At 42.8% G+C, this 21,900-nt stretch overlaps 3 protein-coding genes across 7 annotated transcripts in view; 1 reads left to right on the forward strand and 2 right to left on the reverse strand.

The window, feature by feature from the left end:
- Window positions 1-437: 437 nt before the first annotated feature.
- On the reverse strand, window positions 438-13,240 carry LOC135113666 (centrosomal protein of 131 kDa-like). Of its 2 annotated transcripts, none has more exons than XM_064029114.1 (10): window positions 13,099-13,240; window positions 11,535-11,834; window positions 11,181-11,285; window positions 9,091-10,867; window positions 8,329-8,552; window positions 7,754-8,142; window positions 6,520-6,745; window positions 5,476-5,699; window positions 4,962-5,133; window positions 438-4,193 (listed from the first exon to the last, which is right to left on the reverse strand). In XM_064029114.1, exons 2-10 carry the CDS (start codon window positions 11,820-11,822, stop codon window positions 4,170-4,172), a joined length of 3,429 nt encoding a protein of 1,142 aa, XP_063885184.1. In that variant the 5' UTR covers window positions 11,823-11,834; window positions 13,099-13,240; the 3' UTR covers window positions 438-4,169. The 2 variants fall into 2 exon arrangements, with proteins under 2 accessions (XP_063885184.1, XP_063885183.1); XM_064029113.1 differs by having other exon boundaries at window positions 8,329-8,555.
- A 3,766-nt stretch (window positions 13,241-17,006) lies between these two features.
- On the forward strand, window positions 17,007-20,818 carry LOC135113673 (heterogeneous nuclear ribonucleoprotein U-like). Its single transcript, XM_064029136.1, has 5 exons — window positions 17,007-17,224; window positions 17,354-17,493; window positions 17,897-17,994; window positions 18,972-19,106; window positions 19,401-20,818. The coding sequence occupies exons 2-5, from the start codon at window positions 17,437-17,439 to the stop codon at window positions 19,996-19,998; spliced, it is 888 nt and encodes a 295-aa protein (XP_063885206.1). The 5' UTR covers window positions 17,007-17,224; window positions 17,354-17,436; the 3' UTR covers window positions 19,999-20,818.
- An 830-nt stretch (window positions 20,819-21,648) lies between these two features.
- The window catches only part of LOC135113670 (ATP-dependent DNA helicase PIF1-like), a 10,637-nt gene continuing 10,385 nt past the window's right edge, over window positions 21,649-21,900 (reverse strand). For all 4 annotated transcript variants that reach the window (XM_064029123.1, XM_064029124.1, XM_064029126.1 and 1 more), the window contains exon 12: window positions 21,649-21,900. This exon is cut by the window's right edge and continues 567 nt beyond it. The gene's annotated coding sequence lies outside the window, so the exon portion shown is untranslated.

Consider the following 21,900-nt stretch of genomic DNA (forward strand, 5'->3'; position numbering starts at 1 on the left):
CTTAGGGGGATCCTGAGGAGGGATTGGAGCAATAGGACAAGATAAAGATATGAGATTGTGATCGGAGGAGCCCAACGGAGAAGAAAGGGTGACAGCATAAGCAGAAGGATTAGAGGTCAGGAAAAGGTCAAGAATGTTGGGCGTATCTCCAAGACGGTCAGGAATACGAGTAGGGTGTTGCACCAATTGCAGTAGCAGTAGTAGTAGTAGTAGTAGTAGTAGTAGTAGTAGTAGTAGTAGTAGTAGTAGTAGTAGTAGTAGTAGTAGTAGTAGCAGTAGTAATAGTAGTAGCAATGTCATCCCTATCCATAAATAAAATTCATGAGACTGGATAAAGAGAATAGAAAAGTGATAGAGGACACACACACACACACACACACACACACACACACACACACACACACACACACACACACAGGCTCAACAAGAAACCAGCCTTAACAAACTCCTTTATTCAGAAGTAACAAAATATTCATGACTAGATCCACAAAAATGAGTTTTTCACTCCTTCCTTTGAGTCTTGTAGTGAAACAGATACGACCACCATCACCACCACCACCATCATTCACTCTACAAAACACACACTCATGCACTTAATCATTGGTACAAAACAACTCAGAGAGGTTTAAAAAGAACCCCTTATAATTTGACTACAGTGCATCCTAATTTAATATTCTGGTATACAAACTATTGACTGTATTATACACTAAATGACTAGAGGTTTAAGACATGGTATTGTATTCTTAATGGTTTTGGTGAGTAATATTTACTTTTAACAAGCTCTAGTGAGTTATTTGGGTTTTCAAGGGTATTTTTATGATTCTAGCGATAGCTTAACAGGCTCTAGTGAGATCTATTAGGGTTTTCAAGGATGTTTTCATGGTCCTAGTGACAGTTTAACAGGGTGTAGTGGAAGTTATCGGGATTTTCAAGGGTGTTTTCGTGATTCTAGTGACAGTTTAACAGGCTATAGTGGAAGTTATTGAGGTTTGTAAGGGTGTTTTCATGATTTTAGTGATAGTTTAACAGGCTGTAGAAGTTATTGGCATTTTCAAGGTGTGTTCATGAATCTATTGACAGTTTAACAAGCTCTAATGGGAGTTAATGGGGTCTTCAAGGGGTGTTTTCATGATTTTAGTGATAATTTAACAGGCTCTAGTGAGATCTTTTAGGGTCTTCAAGAGTGTTTTCATGGTTAAAGTGACAGTTTAACTGGCTATAGTGGAAGTTAGTGGGGTTTTCAAGCATGTTTCCATGATTCTAGTGACAGTTTAACAGGCTGCAGAGGAAGTTACTGAGGTTTTCAAGGGTGTGTTCATGAACCTAGTGAAAAATTTAACAAAGGATTGCACTCTTAAATACTTCAGTGCCTTAGCATGAATACTTTTGACAGATCTAAAGGAAACTAAGCGCTGGAGATTTCAAAGGTGTTTTTCATGAATTCAGTGATAGTTTAAACAGACATTCTACACCTTTCACATGGTCTAGTTAAAGTTACTGAGGTTTTCTCGGTTTTTTCATAATTCTGAGATTCTAACAAGTATTCTGACCACTAAGGAAAACAAACACCACTAACCTAACCTAACCTGCCTAACCATCCCTGTGGCCCTTTGAAATAAGTTCCTGGATTTTTCATAATTCTAGTGACATTTCAACAAGTATTCTGGCCTTTAAAAACAGTCCTTTAAATTCTTTTCATAATTCTAGTGACAGTCTAACAGGTATTCTGATGACTAGAGAGAACAAACACCACTAGAACCTGACTATTCATCTGTGGCCTTTGAAAAAACAGTCATTAGGGTTTTCATAACTCGTGACATTTTAACAAATACTCTAACCACTAAAGAGATCAAACACCACTAGAACCTGCCTATTTATCTGTGGCCTTTGGAAAAACAGCTCTGGTGAGAGAACAAGCCCCTGAAGGACACAAGAACACAAGAACACAAGCCTCTATGGTCTCACAGCTGCATCATAAACAGCCCGTCTAGTGCCTGTATCTTGAAATACTTTGCTCTTTCTCCCTCTCTCTTTCACCAAGACTATTTTCAAAGGCAAATGAGATGATAAACTGGGTTCTCAAGAATGTTCCTCCTATTACAAATATAGAAACCTTGTTAATCTACAGCTAGATCTGCAATAACATCCTTAAAAACCATGTAACTTCAACTAAAGTCTTTTGAAAGTAGTGGATATGCAATGGAGAAGTGTTTCAGAGTATGGTCCTAGGAGTAACACTTAGCTCTACATTTGTACTTAAGCTATTGGCCTTAGAAGTAACAGGACAGAGTGGTGAGAGGAACATGACGGACGCTAGTTATAAGTACTCCTAGGCAGGACATGATATGGAAAGCTGTGGATTTGTAACGTTAAGTCTGTTCTTCAGCTCCTCAATTACTCCTGTGTGGTGTGTCTCTGTGTCTGTCTCTCTCAAAGCTGGAAATGTAAGTCATTCTGGTGCATCAAGAATGGCTTTGTTAATTTTTCTTAATGCATGAGAGAATAGTCAGGGAAGCAATGAATTATGGAAAAGGTGTTCATTTTCAGCTCCCAAGAAAATCATAAAGATGCCCAGCTTAATCCCTTGGAACTCACTGTAAATATGAGACTTTCTCCTGTATCAAGTGAGATTTTTGTTGTTTATTAATGTGCAAGAAAAGAAAGGTCAGTAAGGGGTACAAGAATGGAGGGAAAATAGCCATTAATTTTCAGCTCCCAAGAGTTAAAAAAAGGAAATGCTAATAACAGTCCCCCAAACCTGGAAATATAAGGCTTTCAACTTTTAATTCATGAGGGATGTTAGGCAGGGATACATGAATAGAGGGAAAATAGTTATCAATTTTCAGCTCCCAAGAGTTAAGAAAAGGGAAATGCTAATAAAAATTCCTAAAAACTGGAAATATAAGGCTTTCTTCCATCTCAGGAGTGGTTTAAATCATATTTCTTTATATATTTTAATGTGTAAGGGATGTGAGTCAGGGGTGCAAGAATACTGGGAAAAAGGGAGTTCATTTTCTTCTTATAAAAAGAAAAAAAATATAAATAAAAAATAATAAAATGCCAAAATCCCTCAGAATTCAGCAGAAATTTCAGACTTTAAAAATATATCAAGGTGGATTTTATTGTGTTTTTTAATGCGAAAGGAAAGTGAGTCAAGAGTACAAGCGTAGTGGAAAAAACGGGTTCATTTTCCACTCCCAAGAAAGTTCAATAAGATCCACATTCTAAAATATTTCCAGGAAGTGAGAGATTCAGATTTTTATACATTTTCAGGAATCAAGAGAGAGACAGAAATCATTATATATTTCCAGGAATCAAGACCCAGATCCTAAAATATTTCCAGAAATCAAGAGAGACCCACATTCTTATGTATTTCCAGGAATCAAAACCCAAATTCTTATATATTTCCAGGAATCAAGACCAAGACCCTAAAATATTTCCAGGAATCAAGAAAGACCCACATTCTTACATATTTCCAGGAATCAAAACCCAAATTCTTATGTATTTCCAGGAATCAAGAGAGGCATTCAGATTCTTCAATATTGCAGCCTCGTTACAATGCAGACCAGTGTTATCAACAGATTGTCAGTGCAGGAAATAAATAAATAATTCTAAGTTGCCTTATTCTAGTGACTCGCTAATCTTTGGTTCTTGTTGTGCTGTGGAAAATATAGTGGAGTGAATTCTTTAAATCTTCTATCATGTACCTACAAAATATTTCACTGTACAGATACACATACACATACACACATACATACACACTTCCAGACAACAATCAGCACCAAGAGGACAAAGAGGGAAGATGTGAGGAAATATAGTGTTCCTGACAGAGCAATCAGCCAATGGACTGTACTGACTGACCAAGTTGTGCATGCAAGGAGCATTCACAAATTTAAATTATTCAAATTCAAATATTGCAAATTAGCTTTAAAAGACGGGACATTATGAGCTTTACTCAATCCTTTAAAAATACAATTAGGTAAGAGCACGCACGCACGCACACACACACACACACACACACACACACACACACACACACACACACACACACACACACACACACACACACACACCAGATATCAAAGTAAACTCACATGTCCAGAAACACACACACACACACACACACACACACACACACACACATTACCGCCATCCAGGTGCCTTCACTCCTAACCATCAGGAGGTTGCAGCATCTAGGGGGACAAAGGAAAGGATACATCAGTGGGAGTAATGGCAGAATTCAGTCAGCACGAAACACTGTGATTGGACAAATAAAATAAGATAAAATAAAATAATAATAATAATAATAATAATAATAATACAAAGACAATAATCATGACAACAACAATAATATTAAAAATAATAACAAGAAGAAAAAGAATAAGAAGTGGAAAGAATACAATAATAGTAATAATAATGAAAGTTAATATAATCATCAGTAAATTGGGGCAAACTTGGTCAGTAAAAAAATAAATAAAATAAAATAAAATATTCAAAAATTTCTGAACTTTGGCCTTTAGGAAAATGAAGAAAGAGGTATAAATAAATAAGGGGAAAGTCAAGACATCACACAATCCAAACACAAACATGAAATATGAAAAAGAATTATATCACATCAAAACTCAAGCACATTTAATAATAGAAAAAAAATCCTAGCACTGAAGATCTTTTTCATTCTTAGCAAACTCCAAGTATTAGTCTTTGTGGAAATGAAAGATAATAATATGTAGCAAATAAATAAAGAAAAAAAATAAACAAAGTTAATACCGGCATCAGAAAATCAAAACACTAGCCAATTCAGAAGAAAAATAAATCAAAATTAAAATTAAAATAAATAAAAATTCTAAATAAAATACAACCATGACCTAAAAACAAGTCAACAAAGAAAAAAAATATAAAATCACACCAGCACCAAAAGACCTGACCTCCTGATCTTGCAATGACCTGACTCAGTGGCTCACCTGCTGCAGGTCACACAGCTCCAGGTCCTGCGTGTGGAGTCTTGCCCTCAGGTACACAATCTCCTCCTCCTTCTGCGTGAGCAACGACTTCATCTCCAGATAACGTGTGCGGGCGGCCCTCTCCCCACACTCCACCTCCTGCATCTCAGCCTCATACCGTTCACGCAAGTTCCTGGAGTGAGGGAAGTGTGTATGTGTGGGTGGGTGGGTGGGTGTTTGTGTGTATTTAAATGATTTTATCCTGACATCACTACTTTTTTCCTTCTCTTTTTTATGTGCTAGTAGTAGTAGTAGTAGTAGTAGTAGTAGTAGTAGTAGTAGTAGTTAATTCACAAAATACAAGTTGAATTACCAGAATTGCATACCAAAAAAAAACAACAAAAAGAATAAAAATAAATAAATAAATAAAATAAAAACACACAGCAACAAGACAGAATCACAGCAAACAAACCCTCCGTTCCTCACTCAAACATGAACAGCACAACACAGGACAATAAGCCACCACCTCACTCACTTCATCTTGGCATCACAGGTCCTCCGCTGGTCCTCCTCCCTAGCTGCTGTCTCAGCCTGTAGCTCTCTGATGGCTCGGTCAATCTCCTTGTCCCTCTGCCTCTTAAGCCGCTCCCTCAGCTCCCTCTCTGCCTGTTGCCTCGCCTCTGTCTCCTGCTTCGCGAACTGCTCCCTCCACTCCTTCCGGACCCTTTCCTCCCGCTCCTGTAGGGATGTCAACTCCTCCTGAAATGAGATTTAGAATGATACTAAGACAAAAATAAGTATCTAGATTTGTATGGCATTGGAAAGACAGAGTTGCTCCCTCCACTCCTTCCTGCTCCTCTCCCCCTCACTCTTGTAGGGACGCCAACTTCTTCCGAAGGTGTGAAAGATTGACAACTATTTTTCAAGGCACTAAGGCAGAAATGAATACCTAAAAATTTTGTATAGCATTGAAAAGATACATAATTGCTTGATGAATCTCCCTCTCCACTCCTTCCTGCCCCTCTCCCTCACTCTTGTAGGGAACCCCGCTACTCCTGAGGAGTGACAGACTGATGTACTGATGCTGGGATGAAGTAATATGTTGTGTGTTTATGGATCTAGATAATAGGTTTTATCAATCAGCAGTGGTGGTGGTGGTAGTGGTGGTCATTAATATAGTACTGTTTGTAGTAGTTGTAGTGGTGGCAGCAGTAGTAGTAGCAGCAGAAGTCCAGGATGAAGGCAATGTATCTCAGGCCCTGTATACAATATCTAAATGCCTAGAATGGAGTGTAAGGGGCAAGAGGCAAGAAATGTGCTACTAAGGATTAAGACTTTTCCATAGTGTCAAAGCAATTCAATTTTTCAGTAATTTTCATTCATATGTTATACTGGGTTAAATCTTTCCCAATAGTGCATCAAATGAAGGAAAGACTGCACAAATAAACACATAAACATCGCAACACTCTATGTTTTAGCACGGCTCCTTAATTTATATTTCCACTCCTCTCTCATCATGTCCATCCCTGGCTGCCTTCCTCACTACAGCCTCACATACACAAACATTGTCTATACCTACCTCATATTTCCTAGTACAGCTCCTCAATTTATCCTCCCACTCTTCTCTCATCCTGTCCCTCTCCCTGGCAGCCTCCCTTGCTCCAGCCTCTGCCTCCTGCCTTGTTTTGTCCAGAGCTGCTTGGTGCTCCTCTATCAAAGCCTTGAGGTCCTTCTCCTGCTGTCTCCTCACTGCCTCAAGTCGGCCAAGAGACAACTGTTCACTCTGCCGTAACTCCAAGTCTAATCTGTTGGGGAAAGAGTAAAGGGGAGGGCTGAATGGGTGAGTATATTGGTGAATGAGTGGGTGTGCTCTCTTTTTTTGTTTACTTGTCAGATTTTTCTCCTTAGCTTTTTCTTCTCTCTATCTGTTTACTTTTTTTTGTAGCTCTCTCTCTCTCTCTCTCTCTCTCTCTCTCTCTCTCTCTCTCTGAATGAGTTCAGCATAGAGTAACAAGAATTATACTAAGCCTAAGAAACAAATCATACAAAGAGCATCTTAAAGAACTAAATCTATTCCCACTAATGCAGAGAAGACTAAGAGGTGACTTAATACAGGTATTTAAAATCATCAAAGGCATCGACAACATGGACTGCAATAAATATTTCATGATAGATTCTTCAAATTACACTCAAGGAAATGGTTACAAAATTATTGGGAAATCCTTCAACTCTCAAGAATCAAAAATTCATTTTTTCCACTGAGTAGTAAATCTATGGAATGGGGTTCCTCAAGATGTGATAGACTGCAATACTGTAGAGACTTTTAAATACTGTCTTGACAAATATTTTGCCTGCAATCTGTGGCTAACAGCCTTCGTTTGTTAGTGGTTAACTTCCTTGCCTTCAGGAAATGGGGGCACCTCATTTCGTCTATTTTCTTCCTTTCCAATAAAATTTCCTTTGGGTTTTCCTTCTCTAACCCCGTAAGGCATTTCTTTTCAACCTGTTTTCCTGTACGATTTATGCCAGAGGGAGTGGAGAGTGGGGAGAGAGCCTTCTGCTTCCCTGTCCTTTTCCTCTACTGTCACATTAGTAGTCTAGATCAGCTCACCTCATGAGGACTGTAAGGTCTGCTGTTTTTTCTGTGTAACTCTCTCTCTCTCTCTCTCTCATCCTCCAGCCTCACTAACTTCCTCCTTCTCCTCCTCCTCCTCTCCTCATCTCTTGTTCCCTGTCTCTCTCTCTATGACACAGCTCTTCCTTCTCTTCCCTGAGCTTTCTCTTCACCTCCTCCTCCTCTGCCTTTGCCTCACCTCTGCTGTTCCCTGTCTCTCTCCCTGCGACATGCCTCTTCCTTCTCCTCCTCAAACTTCCTCTTCAGTTCCTCCTCCTGAGCCTGCAGACTAGCACGATGTCTTTCCTCAGCCTCCCTCAGGGCCTCCCAGTGCTGTGCCTTCAGGAGACTCACTTCATCGCGATGCTTAGCCCCCATGTCCTTCAGTTTAGTCTCAAGGCTCCGGTGTGTTGACTCCCGGATGGCTCGGGTTTTCTGTGCTGTCCATTTCTCCCGACGTTCTTGTTCGGAGATGATCAGGCGTTCCTTGAGTGACCGAAGCTCCTGGCTGTGTCTCTCTTCAGCAGCCTTCACTCGGTTGGCATGTTGCTTGTCTGATAGTTTGCTGCGCTGGTCCAGACGCTCACACTGGTCAGAAGGGAGGTGGTGGTTTGAGAAAGGTGTACACACACACACACACACACACACACACACACACACACACACACACACACACACACACACACACACACACCTTCCCATCATCCACCAATCTTCCCTTGTCATCCACACACACACACACACACACACACACACACACACACAAAGACAAACCTCCCCAGTCAACCGCCTCTTGTCATCCATCAACTTCCTGATCAGCTCCAAATTCTTTTGTATCCGGCCATCCGCCTCTGCCTGCTGCCGCTGCATCTGCTCCTCACAGCCACGGTGGAGGTCTGGGCTGGTGGATGGGTCACGTTTCCATCCCTCTGCCACACAGAGGGCCTCCAGTTGTCGCTCCGCCTCCGCTATCTGACGAAGCAATTCCTCACGACTCCCTGCTGGAAGAAAGATGTGACGTGGAGAATGAGAAGTAGTGGTGAGTGTAGTGATGTTAGGTGTAGTAAAGTTGGTGTTTTCATGTGTTGGTAGTGGTGGTAACAGTGTGTTAGAAGATAACCCTCATCAAGCTAAGAAATCAAAGGGAGAAATACATAAGCCAAAGAAGACAAACAATACAAGAGCAAGTGCACAGTTTAGTGTTCCTAGTTCCCCTTAACCATTTCAGAGTGATAAGCAACAATTCATAGTACTAAAAGTAATGCATGGACATTTTATAAGCACCTGTAGGAAAGAAGGGGTGAAAAGAACAGATTTTGCAGTTTCTAGCTAATGCAATGCTTGGAGATGGCTGTAGAACAAGAAAAGATGTCTAAGAGTGGCTGGTGATAAGGAAAGACATGCCAAATAGTAGTGAAGGGCTAAGATGAACATTCCAAGAACAAATCCACAGTTTTGCTTCCCTAGTTTACCACCCAACTCAAAGGAATAAACCCCAGCCATCACCACCCAACGGATTACCACATAGTGACCTACCGTTATGTTCCACCAGGTTCCATCGCTCCACCAGATCCTGCGTGAAGAGGAACACCTTCTCTGCCAGCACCTGCAACACTGGGAGAGAGGCAGTGCCCTCCCTCTCACCTCCAGTAGGGTGGCTAATACCTGAGGGCACTGCTGAGGATGCCACTGTCTTCTCACTGGAGCTCTGCAAGTCTCTCTCAGGAGGTTCTGTGATGCTCTTGGCATTCTTCTCCTCATCCTCAATCATCTTGAGTGCCTCCAGCAGATCCTTGGAGGGCTGGGGATGTGGTAGTGCTGGCTTGTCCCGGGCAGAGAAGCGAGAACGCATGATGAAAGTGGTGACCGCCCCAGCACGATAGCTTGGCAGGTCAGCCATGCAGGATGAGTCAGTGTAGGACGGTCTGGTGTGCAGACCTGGAGTGTGGGTGGTGGTGTCCTGGTCTCCTGAAGATGATGAGTGTTTGGTGGGGTAGGCTGGGGACAGGGAGGGTCTATTCTGTTGGTCTGTGTCTTCTGCCTCCGGGATTTGCTTTGGGATCTCTGGTATCTGTTCCAAGACAGGAGAGGCACAGTGAAGGGAGTGTGGCAATCCCTCTCCCAGCAGTGGCCACTTCTCACCAGTGCCCTGGAGTCTGTCTGGGGGGGGTGACAACTGCTGCAAGTACTCTGTGTCTTCCCCTACACTGGATGGAGACTGCCTGGGGTGGTGGGGGGTTTCCTGGGGCAAGGGGGAGGCACTGAGGGGCCCCTGGAAGCTGTCCTGGGGGAGGGCAGGGGACTTGCACAGGAAATGGACGGATTCTTCCCCATCCACACTTGGGGACGTCCTGCCATGGCTCAGCGCAGGGCTGCTAGGGTGGTCCAGGGCCTGCTTGGTGGGGCAGGGGGGTGAGTCCCGGTCTCTGCAGGGCAGGGGGGAGGTGGCCTTGCCCAGGCAGTCCAGGATGGTGGTGGTGCATGGGGAGGAGCGGTCGCTGAGGCTGGACTCCTCCACAATGTCCTCCAGCACACACTCAGGGCTGTGGCGGGATGGGGCAGCCTCCCCGTCCAGTGGCAATGGCTCCTCCCCTGCCTCGGATTCCGACAGGAGGGGCGGCTCAGGCGGCAGGGTCTGCACAGCGCTGTCCTGCACTGGGGCACTGCGAGGGGTGTCGGGGTGCTGCTCCTCACCCCGGAGATCCTCCCTGCTGGACAGCTGCAGCAGCAGCCGGTGGTTCTGCTGCAGCAGTGTCCGCCATTCAGCATCCCAGGCTGGAGTGCTGGCCGGAGCACTGGCCGGGGTGCCAGCTGGTCCTGTCGCCATCAGCTGGATGCGGTGGCCCAGACTCATCACAGTACTCTCCGAGTCCTCATTGGAGGTCGTGTCACCTGTCGCCACCCGACTGAGGTCCTCCCGTCCCCCACCTGCCTCCCAGTACCCGCCCCTTCCCCCTGGGGCTGGGGGAGGCACATCATACTCATACTCCCCCCTGCCTAGCACCCGGAGGTCTGAGTCGCTGCTGCTGGGGGAGTGTGGGGGCAGCCCCTGGCCACTCCTTAGGGTGTAGGTGGCCCCCAGGCCTTCCCCAAAGAAGGCTGGGGCTTCCTCCTTGGTGAAGGTTGCCCCAAGGTGGGATCCCCCATCCTGCTCAGGGTCCAGACACACCACTGTGTAGGTGGAGCCAAAGCCCACTGCTGCTGCCGCTGCTGCCCTCATGGCGCCCTTAGAGTGTGCTGCTGCTGCCGCTGCCGCCACTGCTGCAGCCTCTCCCCGCCTCTCACATCCACCAGCCTTGTGCATGGACAGGAACTGAGGAAATGCCAGGTGATTCTGAATGAGTGAGTGAGTGAATGCACTCATTCATCCATTCAACCACCCATCCAACTACCCATTCATCCACATTCCCACCTATCCACCACCCACCCATCTATCCATTCACCCATCTATCTATTTACCTACCCATCCATTTACCCATCCACCCAACTAGTCCATATATCCAACTACCCAACCAACCATGCCACCCACCCATTCACCCACCTCATCCCTTCATTTACCCATCCATCCACTCATCCACCAAACCAATTACCTGTCCACCTAAGCCACAACCCCAGCCAGCACTCACCTGCCTGTGGCGTGCTGGGATGGGGTGGGCATGGCTGGACACCACCCTCACTGACCCCCGGCTGACTGGCTGCTGACGACGCGGCGTGTAGGAGACTGACCGGATCTGACAATGACAGCACCATTGGGGAAGGCTGTACTGAATCACTATTATCTTTAACATAACACACACACACACACACACACACACACATATATGTAGATGAAAAGATAGTGAAAAAAATAATAACTCTTCAATGAGACCCATAATGGAATACGCAACAGTGGTAAGGAATCATATTTAGAGAAGCACATTACACACACACACACACACACACACACACACACACACACACACACACACACACACACACACCGATTTCCCCTCCACACGCAGGTTGAGGTGGGCCACATCATGGATGCGGTGTGGACCATGAGCAGCAAGTCGACCCACAAGCCACCCCTGGGAGGGTGTGGCAGGGGGGTTGTGGGCTGGGGGGGCAGAGGAGGGGCGCCCCGTGTGTAGCTTGGGCCGCCTGGTGTCCGAGGGCCGGGCCGAACCAATCCGCCCGGCTGCCACCCTTGCTGAGCTGACCCTGGACGACCCAGAGCCTGATCTGGCTGACCCGACCCGCTGGGGAAAGGTGATGCGTTCCTCCAGCATTCTGCCTTGACTCTGTGGTCATGTAAGTTGGTCAGGAGAGGTCGCCATTGCTATCATTATCTTTTAAATAGTTATAATAGTAGTAGTAGTAGTAGTAGTAGTAGTAGTAGTAGTAGTAGTAGTAGTAGTAGTAGTAGTAGTAGTAATAATAATAATAATAATAATAATAATAATAATAATAATAATAATAATAATCACCATCGTCACCTTTTAGATAATGATAAAGACAATAAACATGACCATCGTATCTTGCTGAGAAATAAAGAATCAGTGCCTGGAAATTGGTAGATAATGAGTATTTCCATCATCCCCAGTAAGGTGGAAGGACTGGATGAAAGAAAAAAGAGATGAAGAGATAAGAAAAAGAATGGCACAAGACAGACACTCCTTCAAAATCTGACTGCTGATAAATAACAAATCAACAGAATGGTACAAGACAGACACACCTGCAAAATTTGATTGCTGATAGATAATAAATCAAAAGAATGGTATAAGACAGACACACCTGCAAAATTTGACTGCTGATAAATAATAAATCAAAAGAATGGTAGAAGACAAATACACATGGAAAATTTAACTGCTGATCCCTTCATTGCATTCAACATGATTAAAAAAAAAAATCATATTAAATGGAAATCAGTAGGCTGTGATTAGTTCCAAGGTCCAAGGTCAAAGTTACATTTAGTACATTCAAATCCCAGCTCATTTTATCTGTAGTTTTTTTGTTTTTTTTTTTTTTTGAGAAGTATTTCTTGCACCTTTCCTGTCCATAAGAATATCACATATCAGTGAATTATGGTTAAAAACTGAAAAAAAAAAAAACATGAAGATAAGTTAAGAATATTCCCTCCCCTTACCCCAAACCATGGGGGACAAACCCAATTTAATCTAACCTAATCAAAAGCCGACCGCCCACTGAAATGTATCCTACTCATATTCAAACGGTCAGCCAGATAAGTAAGGGTCGGGCGCTGCTGTTAGGTTAACCCAAATTTCCCTGAGTGGGGTTTGTTTTGATTTGAAATTGAAGTGACGTTTTTCTTTTGCATTTCTCTCTTTAATTACTTGCTTTGTCGTGCTGTCCTTCATGTATACATAATTTCACTTAACGTGTGTGGTGACTTGGGGTGACCATGGTAACGTCCTGCCACAGTGGGGAACTGCTTAGAAAAGTGTCATCCCCCGCTTGAAAAGTAGTCACTCACTCACGCAAGCGGCAACTCAACCACACACAGCACAGCAGCACACACCACAAAGCACAGCATCACACACTCACCAGGCAGTGTTGGGGCAATACTGCGTGGCGCCAGACATGTCACCACCACAGCACCACAGCCACACCACACGCCTCCTTGCCGCTGTGTTTGTGCTGATGGTGATGATGGTGGTGCTAGTGCTGGTGACACAACAGCACCAATAAAACTCATCAATACATTTCTCGGATCCACAACTGAACTGATCAGATGCTATACATGGATTGTATGTCCTTATTCCTGGCTATTTTATTGCGGCTAATCTCTCTCTCTCTCTCTCTCTCTCTCTCTCTCTCTCTCTCTCTCTCTCTCTCTCTCTCTCTCTCTCTCTCTCTCTCTATATATATATATATATATGTGTGTGTGTGTGTGTGTCATAGCTTTTAAAATTTTTGTATGTGCATTTTCATTCCCATAAGTGTTTTACTTCATCCCACTGCCCAAGAGAAAGTTGATAAGCTCTTCCGTCATCCTTTATTGTACTTATATATATATATACATATATATATATATATATATATATATATATATATATATATATATATATATATATATATATATATATATATATATATATATATATATATATATATATATATATATATATATAGGCAGTAGAAGGAGGAGGCAGTATACGAGTATGGAGGAGGCAGTAAACACCTGCCGAAACGATAATTACTCCCAGTGAGGTCTAAAGCACTGTTCAGGGGGTGCTGTGAACTTATCATTAAACCCAGCTGTGACCTCACTGAACGTTTCCCTTTGTGTCTCACAACACAAGACAAATCTCTTCCTCCACACAAAACTACAAGCACCTAATAACACACACACCCTTCACTCAAAAATTTTAAAATCATCATGGCGACTCCTACACCAGCCTCGGAGTCCCCATCTGGGGAGGGGACCATAAATGTCCCCAGGTCGGACTGCCTTTCTGTCGACGACCCTAAGTGTCTTGACACCCCCCTCAACTTTTTCTTCATTAACTTCTGCAACATTCGCGGTCTAAGATCTAATTTTCAATCTGTAGAACACCACCTCTCCTCTTCTAAACCTCATCTTCTTTTCCTCACTGAAACTCAGGTGTCTGAGGCAACTGACAGTTGCCCCTTTTCTGTTCCTTCCTACTTTCTCTATCCTCATTTTCGATCCAAAGCTGGATGCTGTGTTTATGTGCGCAATGACTTAACCTGCTCTCGTGCCCACGCTCTTGAATCTTCCGAGTTTTCCACCATCTGGCTACGACTACAGAGTCACTCTCATACTAAATTTATCTATGTTGTATACCTCTCACCTAACTCCTCTGACTATAAGAAATTCTTTGACTACTTAACTTCCAAAGTGGAGCACATTCTGACCCTCTTCCCTTTCGCAAAGATCTCCATTCTTGGAGACTTCATTGTTCACCACCAGCTTTGGCTTTCCTCTCCCTTCACTGACCATCCTGGTGAACTAGCCTACAACTTTGCTATCCTCCATGACCTAGAGCAATTGATGCAACACGCTACTCGTATTCCTGACCGTCTTGGAGATACGCCCAACATTCTTGACCTTTTCCTGACCTCTAATCCTTCTGCTTATGCTGTCACCCTTTCTTCTCTGTTGGGCTCCTCCGATCACAATCTCATATCTTTATCTTGTCCTATTGCTCCAATCCCTCCTCAGGATCCCCCTAAGCGAAGGTGCCTCTGGCGTTTTGCCTCTGCTAGTTGGGGGGGGACCTGAGGAGGTATTTTGCTGATTTTCCTTGGAATGACTACTGCTTCCGTGTCAGAGACCCGTCTTTGTGTGCTGAACGCATAACAGAGGTGATAGTGTCTGGCATGGAGGCGTACATTCCTCACTCTTTTTCTCGTCCTAAACCTTCTAAACCTTGGTTTAACACAGCTTGTTCTCGTGCTATACATGATAGAGAGGTGGCCCACAAAAGGTACTTAAGCCTTCCATCACCAGAATCCCATGCACTTTATATTTCTGTTCTCCAACTAGCCAAAAACTCCTTCATTAACAGAAAATGTCAAAACCTTTCAAGATCTAACTCCCCTCGTGATTTCTGGCATCTAGCCAAAAATATCTCCAATAACTTTGCTTCTTCTTCTTTCCTTCCTCTATTTCAACCAGATGGCAGCACTGCTATCACATCTATTTCTAAAGCTGAACTCTTCGCTTAAACCTTTGCTAAAAAGTCTACCTTGGACGATTCTGGGCTTGTTCCTCCCTCTCCTCCACCCTCTGACTACTTCATGCCACGTATTAAAATTCTTCGCAATGATGTTTTCCATGCCCTCGCTGGCCTAAACTCTCGGAAGGCTTATGGACCTGATGGGATCCCTCCTATTGTTCTCCGAAACTGTGCCTCCGTGCTTCCACCTTGCCTAGTCAAACTCTTTCAGCTCTGTCTGTCAACATCTACCTTTCCTTCTTGCTGGAAGTTTGCCTACATTCAACCTGTTCCTAAAAAGGGTGACCGTTCTAATCCCTCAAACTACCGTCCTATTGCTTTAATTTCCTGCCTATCTAAAGTTTTTGAATCTATCCTCAACAGGAAGATTCTTAAACATCTATCACTTCACAACCTTCTATCTGATTACCAGTATGGGTTCCGTCTAGGCCGCTCTACTGGTGATCTTCTGGCTTTCCTTACTGAGTCTTGGTCATCCTCTTTTAGAGATTTTGGTGAAACTGCTGTTGCCTTGGACATATGAAAAACTTTTGATAGAGTCTGGCACAAAGCTTTGATTTCCAAACTACCCTCCTACGGTTTCTATTCTTCTCTCTGTAACTTCATCTCAAGTTTCCTTTCTGACCGTTCTTTTGCTGCTGTGGTAAACAGTCACTGTTCTTCTCCTATATCTATTAACAGTGGTGTTCCTCAGGGTTCTGTCCTGTCACCCACTCTCTTCTTATTATTCATTAATGATCTTCTAAACCAAACTTCTTGTCCTATCCACTCTTATGTTGATGATAGCACCCTGTACTTTTCCACGTCTTTTCATAGACGTCCAACCTTTCAGGAGGTAATTATATCACGCAGGGAAGCCACAGAACGCTTGACTTCTGATCTTTCTAAAATTTCTGATTGGTAGAGTAAATTTGGTATTGTTCAATGCCTCAAAAACCCAATTCCTTCATCTATCAACTCGACACAACCTTCCAGACAACTATCCCCTCTTCTTCAATGACACTCAACTGCCCCCCTCTTCTATATTGAACATCCTCGGTCTGTCCTTTACTTATAATCTGAACTGGAAACTTCACATCTCATCTAGCTAAAACAGCTTCTATGAAGTTAGGTGTTCTGAAACGTCTCCGCCAGTTTTTCTCACCCCCCAGCTGCTAACTCTGTACAAGGGCCTTATCCGTCCATGTATGGAGTATGTTTCACATGTCTGGCTTGGGGGTTCCACTCATACTACTACTAGATAGGGTGGAATCAAAAGCTTTTCGTCTCATCGACTCCTCTCCTCTAACTGACTGTCTTCAGCCTCTCTCACCGCCGCAATGTTGCATATCTAGCTGTCTTTTATCGCTATTTTCATGCTAACTGCTCTTCTGATCTTGCTAACTGTATGCCTTCCCTCCTTCCGCGGCTTCGCTGCATAAGACTTTCTTCATTCTCTCACCCCTATTCTGTCCACCTCTCTAACGCAAGAGTTAATCAGTATTCTCAATCATTCATCCCTTTCTCTGGTAAACTCTGGAACTCCCTGCCTGCTTCTGTATTTCCACTTTCCTATTACTTGAATTCCTTCAAGAGGGAGGTTTCAAGACACTTATTCATCAATTTTTGACCACTGCTTTGACCCTTTTATGGGACTGGCATTTCAGTGGGTATATTTTTTTTATTGGATTTTTGCTGCCCTTGGACAGTGTCCTTCCTACATAAAAAAAAAAAAAAAAGATAGAATAGATATGGAGGCGCCGTTGTGAGGAAGAGGCGGCCGCGAAATCAGCTGGCGGGGTGAAGCGAGGCGAGTGAGAGCGACCATAACAATCCAGCGTGACTCCACACTGCTACATTGTGCAACCATAAGGCATCCCTGGCATTCTTTTGGGTAGTGAGCACCACGACAATAAAGAACATAAAAGAAGACAAAGGACAGCGGCCAAAGAAGTGATTCAAAGCGTAACATGTCCAAAGAAGAAGAGGTGAGGGAGCGATTTACTTGATCTGACACACCACATTGTCCTTGTCACCACACTGCTCTCCAAGACTGTAGGTATTTTTACAATCCATGCGGTTACATTATATCATATATAGCAACGTTTCTTCCACAGTTTTGAGGAAACAAAGCTGTGGTGATTGTTGCTGCCACACCGCCACGTCTGTCAATACTACACCACCACATCACACAGCCACCATGATGCAGGAAAGGGCCCCCTCTAAGAAGCTGTCCAAGGCAGTGCTAGAGTTAAAGGTAAGACCTCCTTTGCTTCCTTGAACGTGATGTCAACTGAATCCAACTAAAGGCCCATATTCAGAAACACTTTGTTCTCTCACCACAACGATTTTCAAATTACCAGCCAGGTTCTCAAGAGTATTCCTGTTGTTAATAAGGTTGAAATCTTGTTAGTTTGTTACTTGAACAGTAAAAAAAAAAAAAAAGTAACCTCAACTAGAGCTTTTTGAATGAAGTGCAGCTGCAGGTAGAAGTGTTTCAGAATATGATAAGAAGAATGTCATCTTATAATTATTTGAGGGCAGTTGTACAGTTGCCCAACACATGCTCTGTTACACATTGCTGCGGATCACATGAGATTGGTTATTTGTTGTTTTTGATACGTATCTTTTTGACGTCTAACCTTTCTTTCTTGCCATAGTTTATGAAGAAGAGCAAGGAGAAGGCCTTGATGCAGGAGGAGAATGAAGAGAGAGAGCAGCTGTATCATGACCAGCTGTCAACACTGCATGAAGGAGCGTAAGTTATCCCTGTCTTGTCTAGCATTCTGTGGTGATGTTGCCAAGGAAATGTTAGAAATTACAGTTTTCTCCTTTTTTTTTTATTTATTTTTTTTAGTCAAACTTGCACTATTGAAGTATTTTCCATTATATTTCAGTTGAGCTCTCTCTCTCTCTCTCTCTCTCTCTCTCTCTCTCTCTCTCTCTCTCTCTCTCTCTCTCTCTCTCTCTCTCTCTCTCTCTCTCTCTCTCTCTCTCTCCTTTAAAGTAAAACCAAACAGGAAATTTTTTTTTAAACACTTTGGCATCTTGACGACATTTTGACAGGGTCTTGTGTAAGTTACTTTAGGTTTTCAAGGATGTTTTCATGATTCTAGTGATAGCTTAACATGCTTTAGCACAAGTTATTGGAGATTTAATTCAATAAGTTTCATTTAAGCTTGTTAAATTATCACTAGAATCATGAAAACACCATTGAAAACTTCAATAACTTTCGTTACTGCCAATTAAAGTATTATTGAAATCATGCAAATCCTACAGACTCTCACTCCAACCAAATAAACTTGAAAAATACGCTTGACAACACTAATAACTTCCACTGCAACCAGTTACATTTGAAAAACACCCTTAAAAATTCAGTATAGCTTGTTAAACTTTAAATAAAATCATGCAAACATCCTTGAAAGCTCCAATAACTTCCACTAGAGCCAGTTAAACTATCTCTAGAAAGATGTAAACACATGGAAACTCCAATAACTTCCAGTAGAGCAAGTAAAACTATCACTGGAAAATCACAGTAACTTCCAGTAAAACCATTTAAATAATCTTCCGAATCATACGCATAACCTTAAAAGCTCCAGTAACTTACACTGCAGCCTGCAGAAAGTTGAGTTACAGCCCAAAAATATGAAATTATCATCCCATTATATATTTTATCTTATATATAGTTCTTATCATATATTTTCCTTATATGATTACATATTCTTCACCATGCAGGGAGAAGATAGTCATGATCAACTCCTATGTGGACTGCCTTAAATTCCTCCCCTGTCGTCTGTCCTTTGGCGGCATGGACCAAGACATTGAAAAGCTGAACGAAGAGCGACTCACAGGACTGTACACTGTTACCAAGTGAGTCCTGCCTGGCTGTGTGTGTGTGTGTGTGTGTGTGTGTGTGTGTGTGTGTACCTTGACTGCTTTGTATGAGTGACTGGGGTTTGAATTTTTTGTGCACTACATCAAAACAGATTTAAGTCAGACTTCTGTTCTCTACATAATATGCTTACTTTTTTTTTGTTTTGTTTTTTCTCTTCTTATGTTTTTCGTAGTCATAGCTTGTACCATTAAACTATTGTCCACGAATCTCTATATACCAGGCCAGCAATCCCACATGTAGTACTCACACCTTTCTTCTCTTTGCATCAGACCTCCACCCAAAGAGTATGTCACAGAGATGGATGCTGATGTCTCTGCTAAGGACATGGCAGCTCAGTACCACCCCAGGGCCCACAGACCCAGTGCAGCCCACCACACCCAGGAGGAGCAGGAAGAAGAAGCAGAGGATTCCAACTATGATGCAACACCCAACAAGCTTTCTCAAGACCAAAACAAGCCTGAAAGTGGCAATATGAGGAAAATTTACAGAGATCGCTTTGAAGGAGGAGGTGGTGGTGGAAGAGGGACATTTAGAGGTAGAGGTAGGGGTTTCAGAAGAGGAGGAAGGGGTGGTAGAGGAGGGAGGGGAGGCAGAGGAGGGAGGGGAGGCAGAGGAGGGAGGGGAGGCAGAGGAGGGAGGAGAGGCAGGGATGAGCGAGATGGGGGTTTTGCAGGAGGCCGAGGCAAGGAGATATACGTGAAGGAGGAGGGTTTCTGGGGAGGCAAGGAGACTCTGAAGGGATGTCTAGGGGCTAATACCACCAGAGGGAAGGGCAGGGGTAACAAGCGAGGCCATGAAGGCAACCAAGGACACACACAGGATAGTGATGGTTGGGGCAAGAAGAAATTCAAAGCAGAGAGGAACTAAATCACTTCTTTGCACCAGGGACACTGACCAAGGGGGGAAAAAGTGGGGAGGAAGGGAAGCCAGCCCAAGTCTATTTGCTGTTACCAAGAATCAAGGAAAGTCAGAGCTTGGCCAGTTTAGCTTCAGTTTGTTGGAGTTTTGCAATTGTCAGTAATTCAGGACAGTCCAAACTTTACCATACAAGAGACCTAATAAATTTGTTACTATAATGGTGACAAACTCAGGAAGGTCCCCCACATACAAGAGACCTTTCTCAAATCTGTGTGTATAAGGATGTCAGTAACTCAGGATTGTTCCTTAAATTTCACTATTTCAGATAAATTTGTGGCTATAAAGATGTCAACCCTCTTACTTTGCCATACAAGAGGTCTTTCAGATAAATTTGTGTATACAGATGGCAACACAGACTTTCCCTCCTTGCATACAAGAGGCTTCCAATAAATCTGCCTACAGAGGAACCAATAATACAAGCTTTCTCTAATACTCACATACAAAAGGCTTCAGATAATTTGTCTATACAGAAGGCAACAACACAAGATCCCCAGATGTTCACTCCCTGCTAACAAGAGGTATTTCTGACCATTTCATTGACCTAGGTGCAGTGAGTACTTGAATGTGGGATGCATTACACTGGTGCACCACAGCAGGACTCCATGTCAAGGTGTGTTGTCAACTAAGGGTTATTTTTATACCAGATCAAGTGAGTTGTCCATGCTTAGATGTCTTTGGAATCAGCATGTATATCCTCACTCTCCAAGCACACTTGACCCTTCTCGCCATAGTGTGTTAATGGTACTTTTAATAAAATCTCTTAAAGTGACATGTTCTCATTCCTGACACCTGTAATGTAATGTGGGTGTCTCCTTGTATAAGCAGCACCCCAGCACATCACTCATGGCCAGAATAAGAAGATGGGGGTAGAAGACAAAGACAGCATGGAAAGGACAAGAAATAATGGATTCAAGCTTGATAAAGTTTGATCTAAATAGAGATAGGAAGGAATGGATTCTCAAATAGAGTGATAGATGAATGGAATAGGCTCAGTAATCAGATAATGGATTCAAGCTTGATAAAGTTTAAATTCAAAATGGGATAGGAAAGAAGTTCTCAAATAGTGGTGGATGAATGGAATACTCAGTAATCAGACAGGACAAGAAATAACAGGTTCAAGCTTCATGAAGTTAGATTTCAAGAGAAAGGAAGGAAACTGGTTCTCAAATAAAGTCATGGATGAATGGTAAGCAGATAGGACAAGAAATGATGGGATCAATCTTGATAAAGTTTGATTTAAAGAAAGACAGGAAAGAATTGGTTTTCAGATAGAACGGTGGATGAATGGCAAAGATCTAGTCATCAGGTTGTTAATGCTGAGTCAACAGGAAGACAAATTTATGGATGGGGATGATAAGTGAAAACAGGCCTGCATGTTTTATGCAGAGACTGCCACATGTGTACCTGGTGGCTTCGTGCACCAACTCTGTGTGTTCTTGTGGCATGTGGTGATACAGAACACCATTCCTCACTCCTGGAGGATCTGCCATCATTGCTAAAACAGCATATTGATTTTGTGTGATGAAAGAACTTAAAAAAATGACTACTGGTATTAACTGTAATCACAGTTGTGAATGTAAACCCAATATACATAAACTATTTTTAATTGCGTAAAAATTTAATTGTAAAAAACTTACATTCTTAAACTAACAGTCATTGCAGTTTCAAAGTATAAGTCTATTCAATAAATATAAAAAAAACAGGCATGCAGTTAAAACTTAAATATCCATAATAGGATTCAGAACACAATGCGAGATAATATGCAGAACACACTTCAAAGTGCTACCTTAAAAACAATCTTTATTACAGAAAGTTTGAGAAGGTTGGACATGTAAAACACAACAAACACAA

Source organism: Scylla paramamosain, chromosome 26 (genome assembly GCF_035594125.1).
Source record: "Scylla paramamosain isolate STU-SP2022 chromosome 26, ASM3559412v1, whole genome shotgun sequence".
Classification (NCBI taxonomy): Eukaryota; Metazoa; Arthropoda; class Malacostraca; order Decapoda; family Portunidae; genus Scylla; species Scylla paramamosain.

Excerpts from the sequence above, each read along its gene's own strand:
- LOC135113666 (XM_064029113.1), bottom strand. The coding sequence starts at position 11,822 with ATGCTGGAGGAACGCATCACCTTTCCCCAGCGGGTCGGGTCAGCCAGA. Across the intron at positions 8,143-8,328 it reads AGAGGCGGTTGACTGGGGAG|TGTGAGCGTCTGGACCAGCG; the intron begins GTTTGTCTTTGT and ends CCTTCTGACCAG. Across the intron at positions 5,700-6,519 it reads GCTGTACTAGGAAATATGAG|GAGGAGTTGACATCCCTACA; the intron begins GTAGGTATAGAC and ends ATCTCATTTCAG.
- LOC135113673 (XM_064029136.1), top strand. The coding sequence starts at position 17,437 with ATGATGCAGGAAAGGGCCCCCTCTAAGAAGCTGTCCAAGGCAGTGCTA. Across the intron at positions 17,494-17,896 it reads AGGCAGTGCTAGAGTTAAAG|TTTATGAAGAAGAGCAAGGA; the intron begins GTAAGACCTCCT and ends TTCTTGCCATAG. Across the intron at positions 19,107-19,400 it reads GGACTGTACACTGTTACCAA|ACCTCCACCCAAAGAGTATG; the intron begins GTGAGTCCTGCC and ends TCTTTGCATCAG.